Source organism: Lepidochelys kempii, chromosome 8 (assembly GCF_965140265.1).
Source record: "Lepidochelys kempii isolate rLepKem1 chromosome 8, rLepKem1.hap2, whole genome shotgun sequence".
NCBI classification, from domain to species: Eukaryota; Metazoa; Chordata; order Testudines; family Cheloniidae; genus Lepidochelys; species Lepidochelys kempii.
In genome coordinates, this window is record NC_133263.1 from 1,385,600 (window position 1) to 1,391,599 (window position 6,000).

At 63.0% G+C, this 6,000-nt stretch overlaps 1 protein-coding gene across 3 annotated transcripts in view; it reads right to left on the reverse strand.

Moving 5' to 3' along the window:
• The window catches only part of UNC5A (unc-5 netrin receptor A), a 95,577-nt gene extending 90,700 nt beyond the window's left edge, over nucleotides 1-4,877 (reverse strand). For 2 of the 3 annotated variants that reach the window (XM_073355138.1, XM_073355133.1), the window contains exon 1: nucleotides 4,654-4,877. In XM_073355138.1, coding sequence (XP_073211239.1) covers nucleotides 4,654-4,851 — 198 coding nt within the window. In that variant the 5' untranslated portion in view covers nucleotides 4,852-4,877. The remainder of the gene's footprint in view (nucleotides 1-4,653) is intronic. The other variant, XM_073355136.1, reaches the window with a different exon arrangement.
• Nucleotides 4,878-6,000: the final 1,123 nt, after the last annotated feature.

The following is a 6,000-nucleotide window of genomic DNA, read 5'->3' on the forward strand; positions in this document are numbered from 1 at the left end:
TGGGGGAGCATGGGGCAGGGCGAGTCCTGGGGCTGGCGGCGCTGCCCTGTGCGGCCGTGAGCCCCATCCGGGCGAAGCGCAGCGAGTGGGAAGTGCCGCGTGGCCGCGCCGTTTGCAGGCGGCGAGCGGAGAGCGGCTGATGGCCCTCGCCCCTGCACCAAGGGGCATTTGAGCAGAGGAGAGGCAGCCGCGTGTTTACTCCTGAACAAAACAGACGCTGAGACGTGGCCCGGGCGCCGGGCACTGAAAAGAGCTGCGGAAACTCTCCCTGCGGAGGGGATTAGCTGCACCGCCGGCACAGGCCGGGCTGCTCCCTGCCCCCCACCCCATCCCACGGTGCTGCAGGAGACCCCACATCTGCCCCTGCACAGCACTGCGCCCACCCATGCCCCAGCTGTCAGTAAATACCGACCCGCCGCACGACGGCAAGGGAAAGTCGGTCCCGCAGTCAAGTGCTGGCAAGTTAGGGAACGTCCCTTCTCCCTGCAGCCAGGGAGCGTGGGCAGAGCCGGGGGTCGCTCAGCAGCAGGCACAGAGCAGGAGTCCTGAGAAGAGCCCCGAAAAGGAAGGTCAAAGCACAGCCCAGCCTGGCCAGCCCAAAGCAACGCCCGAAGCCGAGCTGGCGAGAGCTCCATCCATTTGCAGGCCCTGCCCTTCGCCAGCCCCTGCGGAGAGCTCCCAGTTCCTGCACAAGCCAGTGCGGCCCCCCCACCCACCTCCCAGGCCTTTGCTCCCTCGCTGGGGGCCTCGATCCAGGGCCTTGTCTCTCTGGCCTCTGCTGATCTGGGTCAGTTTCAGCCAGTTCCTTAGTGAGCCTGTCCAACCCCAGACCGGGAGGGGACTTAACCCCCTTCCCTCATAGCAATGCAACATCACGGGGAAACTGAGGCACACATAGGGGCCAATAATAACAGTTCCCTTTGTCCAGCTACCCCCTCCCACTGGGCCAGCCCTGGCACTTCATGGCAACTTCTTGTTACTGAACCAGCTGCCTGCATTAACGCAGCAGGGCCATGTCCTCAGCACCATGGCCTGGGGACCTACAACCTGGGGCTGAGCAGCCCGAGACACAGCCCCAGAGGAAGCTGAGCTGCCCTGCTCCCTCCCCTGCTCCACGCACAGTGTTAACCATTCACTGATGGAGCCGGAGCCCCCAGCTCGGCACCCAGGGGCCTCCCCTTCCGTGCAGGCAGTGCTGCACATGCTATGGGGCGGGAGGGGCTGGGGGCTCGACAGCCTCCCCACAGAGACCCTGGGGGGCAGGGCAGGAGGGGATGCTAATGCTCTCTAGCCCCATGGAGGGGCTGCGGGTGCAGAATGAACCCATCCCGCCAGTGGGGATGGGGCAGGGCAGAGCACCAGGCTGGGAAGAAGAGCTCAGCGCAGGCCTGGCCGACCCCCTGACCTGGGCACTGGCTCGAGGGCACCTGCTGCCTGCCAGGAATCCCCAGGCAGGCAGAGATGGGCAGAGCGGGAGTGGCGAGTGGTGATCGGTCAGTGCTGCTGTCCAGGGCACATGGTGCCTCTGCCATGCCCCAGGGCTTGGGTGCCCAACTCTGCCTGGCCAGAAACTGACCAGCCCCTCCCTGCACCACCCGCGGCCAGCAGCAAGGCCGCCCCAGCTCCTGCGCCGCCTGGCACCTTCACCCGCCGAGCAGGGGAGCCAGGCCTGTGCAGTGGTGGGCACAGGATCCCTCCCCTGTGAGCGGAGCACTCGGTCCTCCAGGCAGCGCAGACCGAGGGGGGGCATGACTGACGCCGCGCTCTGCCTGCTGCTCCGGTAACGAGCCTGTGGGTTCCCGGGCCACTGAGAGACCAGGAGTCATCGGCTGAGTCACCTGAAAGTGTCACCCCAGCCCCCGGGGGGCCACTGCCTCCCGCCCCAGAGCCCCCCTGTATCCATTCACAGGCACCACGCTGCCGGAACAGCTCAGTGTCCGGTGACACAGCCAAGCCCCCAGCAGGGAGCAAGCTGAGAACAGCCAACTCCTCTCACTTGTGACCCCGAAGGCCACGTCCGGCCTGGGTCCCCAGAGAGCAGCAGGGCAGAGCCAGCTTGGCTGAGACGCTCCCCATGCTTGCTCCTGCAGCGGGGCCGGAGACTGCCGGCCCCAGGAACGCTCCCTTAGTGCCCCATGCCTGGTCCCCGCAGGGCCGGAGCCTTCTCGCTGGGGCACGGTTCAGCCCTGCCCAAGTCCCTGGGCAGCCTGAACCCATCCCCACCCTCATGAGAAGCAGGCTGGGGGGGAGCAGCCATCACCCCATCCGTGCCCCACGCCGACACTCCACATACAGGGCTGAGAGTGGCCCGGCCCATTGCCCCATCCCCCCACCTGCAGGGCAGCCAGTGCCAGCCCCACGGCCCAGGGCTCTGTGCACCTGACCCCACTGGGGGGATGTGCACGGTGGCCCCCTGTAGCTGACGCTGAGGGCCAGGGGGTTTGGCTCCACATGGGGTGAGGGCGTCGCACACGGCCCAAGCCAGCAGCTCCTGCTTCGAGGCTCCATGCGGGGCCTGGGGGCCACGCCAAGGAGGAGACATTTTCCGTGTCTCACGGAGGTGGCTGAGATGCCCTGGGGGTGGCAGCAGGGGCGGGGGCAGGTGTTTGCACAGGTGCACGGCAGAAGGCGGCTGCAGCTGCGGGCAGGGGACAGCCAGAGACCACACCAGCAGGCAGAGGCCCTGCCCACCACAGCCCAGCATCCCAGCCACGCCTGGCACTGCAGGCTGGAGCCAATAATGGGGAGCTGCCAGCGGGGGGGTTAGAGGGGGCACAAAAACCACACATGGGGCTTCAGGGAACCAGAGCCCCTGCCCCAGGAGCCGGAGCTCGCTCTGAGAGCGCACTGCGAGTCTAAGGCACACACAGCAGGGAGGGGGAGTGATGAAGTGGGGGAGTTTCTTGTTTTCCCTTGTTTCCTATGGGGGATTTTCTTGTTTTTCCTATGGTTTGCATGCAGAGGGGGTGGGACTCAGTTTCCCTGGGTGCTACGGGTTTAACAAGGTGAGGGGAGAGGGAGTTTGTTGGGACACAGGACCGAACTTGGGACCCCAACCACTGGCGTGGAGAATGGAGACCCCACCTGGTGACCTGGTGGCCCAGCTCAGGAGGCCCAGCCGGGTCTGGCCAGTGGGAGGACAATGGGCTGCCAAGAGAGGAGAGGAGGCCCAGGCAACCCTGTTTACAATCCTGTTTACCTGCAGAGAAGACAATGGGGGGAGGGGGGCTTGGGGCCGGTGATATCAGAGGCCCAGTTGGGAAGCAGGAGGGCTCTGGGCTGGAGGGAGGGGGCAGGCAGAGCCCCCCTGGGTGCAGGGGAGACTGGGATGTGCTGTGTTGAGGGAGGCAAGGCCTGAGGCCCTGAGAGTTTCCTGTGCTGGGTTCAACGCTCAATAAACCCTCCTGTTTTACGCTGGCTGAGAGTCGCTCCGGTCTAGAGATCAGGGTGGCATCATCCCCTTCGGGGGGTGGAGGCCCCAGGGGTCCAGAGCGAGTGGACTCCCTGAGGGATCACCTCCCGAGCCATCACATGAGCTCCCCTGCAAGCCCCGGCGCAGCGGCAGATAGAAGCTATGGGCTACACACCGGTTAGCAGCTCTTCCCTGCCCTGACAAGTTCCCCCGGGACCCTTCCCCACATACTTGGACTGTTTCAGCCACAAGTGACCCAACCCTGCAGCCAGGACAACTTCCAGTCGGGCCCTGCTGGGGCCACAGGTAGAACGAATACATGACATTGTTTTTAATTGTTCACTTTATTAATATAACTTCATAAGCAAAGTTTTATGAATGAAACAACATTCATTCATAAAACCGGTTGCCCCAAGAACTGGCTAATTGAGTTTCACTTTCAATCCAATTGCTGCTTAAATCACTGAAACTTGCACGGCCTCAACACTGTAACTTCTGCTCCCTGTCTGCCGTTCTTTACACCTGTCCATTTTAAAATGCTCACTCCATTTTGCTAAACCCGGCTGTAATCTGATGAGTGTAGTTTCGATGTGGGAATGAGGGATGGATGGATGATAGAATCAACCTCCAGCCCCAGCCTGTCCTGATGAAATAAAGTGTAAACACCCAAGGGCTGAAGATGCAGACAGCAGCCCTGACAAAGCAAGAGGAGCCCACCCTCAAAAGAAAAGGACAAAAGTACAATTGAAGAAACATCAGAGCCAGGTCCCAGGCGGAAAGTCACGTCTGCAGTTGAGGGAGGATCAGTCACACGGACCGAGAGGCAGCCTGACACAGCAAGACCTGGAGACTCTGGATTCAAACTGAAGCCTACGAAAAGGCTGGGGGAGATGGAAGATTTTGGAGAGTAACATTCTGCTGCCCACATGGAAGGGCCTCAATGCGCGCCCCACAGAGCCCCAGCCCTCCCTTGTGCCTGACTTTCCTGGCCAGTGAGCCGCCATGAGCTACGTTCAGGACTGGTAACTATACAGCAGCTGCAGAACATTGGGGGGGGGCGCAGGGGGGGGTACACACAGGTATTAGATATTAGTCATTGGTCATAAATCCAATTGTGGTATAATAAACGTGACGTCTTGTCTTGTCCCCTGAAACGATTCTGTGTGGTTTTGTCTGCATAACACACAGGGTCCGGTAACCAATCCCCCAGCTCCTGGCTCCCACACCCCCTTCACACCTACCCACAGATCTGTGGGGCACTGCCAGGGCTGGCACCAACCTTCCTCCTCTCCAGGCAGCCATCGTCCCCCAGCGGCTCTTGCCCAGCTCCCTTCCAGGCGGGCTGGCTGCTTCCCTGACTCTCCATGCCCCAGAGCAGCTCCAGCTGCCCCACTCAGCTCTTTCCTGGCCACAGCTGGGCGGGATTTCTCCCCAGGCATGGCCCACCCACCAGAGTCCACAGCAGTTAGCTGATTCCCAGGCCTGAGTTAACCCCTCACACCTTGGGGAGCTGGGGGCAGGGCGGGGCAGGGGGGCTGGGTCCCAGAACTCAGGGTCCCACTTCCCAGCAATTCAGGGGCGCTGGTGCTGCTGGGCTTGTTTGCAGACCTGCCCGCGCTGGGCAGAGGGAGTGGGACCAGATGACCCCCAAAGCCAGCCTCTCTCCTCAGGCCCTTGGAGCTCGCAGGCCGTGGGGCATGGCAGGGGGCGGAGGGACCTGCCAGGCAGATAGTGAGGAAAGGGGCGCCTCTACGAGCATGGGGCTGGTCTGGCAGCATCTCCTCGGCCTCTGGCACCCTGGGCTCTGCAGCAGCATGGGGGCGGGGATGCGGGTGGAGGCTTGGGGCAGGATTGTGTGCATGGAGGTGAGGGTGGGGGCCAAGCTGTGCGTGGGAAGGGGGGGGGTCTTTGCTTTAATTGGAAATGCAGAGAGCTCAGTAGGCCGGAGGTGTCTGTGCAGGGGGTCGGCTGTGAGGGGCAGTTTTGGGGGCACGGTGGGCCTGTGTGGTGAGCCGTTGGCATTTGAGGCAAGCCCAGTTAGAGCGTGGCTGGGGCGGGGGCTGGGTGCCATGCAGGGTGCCCTGGGCTAGTAGCCACGTGGCTAGTGAGCCAGGCTGGGAGCGGCTGGGCACAGGCAGCGGGGTGGGCACTGGGACTGATCACAGCTCCGGTCTTTGGGAGGGAGGGATTCAAATCGGGGGGAGGGGGAGGGCTTTTGGGAGCGGCCGGTTTATTTAGTCACCTGTTCACCAGGTGCCATAGCTGATACATTGATTGCTCTAGGCACAGCACCCAGCCATTTTCACTCCCAGCCCCGGGGGGGACCCCCCAACTCTTCCATTTCTAGGGCCCCAGGCCCATCCTGCCACGTGCTTTCTGCAGCCACCTCTGTGGGGGAGCAGAGCAGCCACATCCCAGCACAGCGGCCCTGCCCAGGCCCCAAGCCCCAGCTGAGCCCCCTGCAGGGCAGTTCCCCAGCCCGGGTGCCGAACTGAACGCCCGAGCCCTGCGGAACGGGCCGGAGTCCTGTCACCGAACACGCGGGCCCCTGGGTCTCTTCTCATCTCAAACACAGAGCCCCAGCGGCA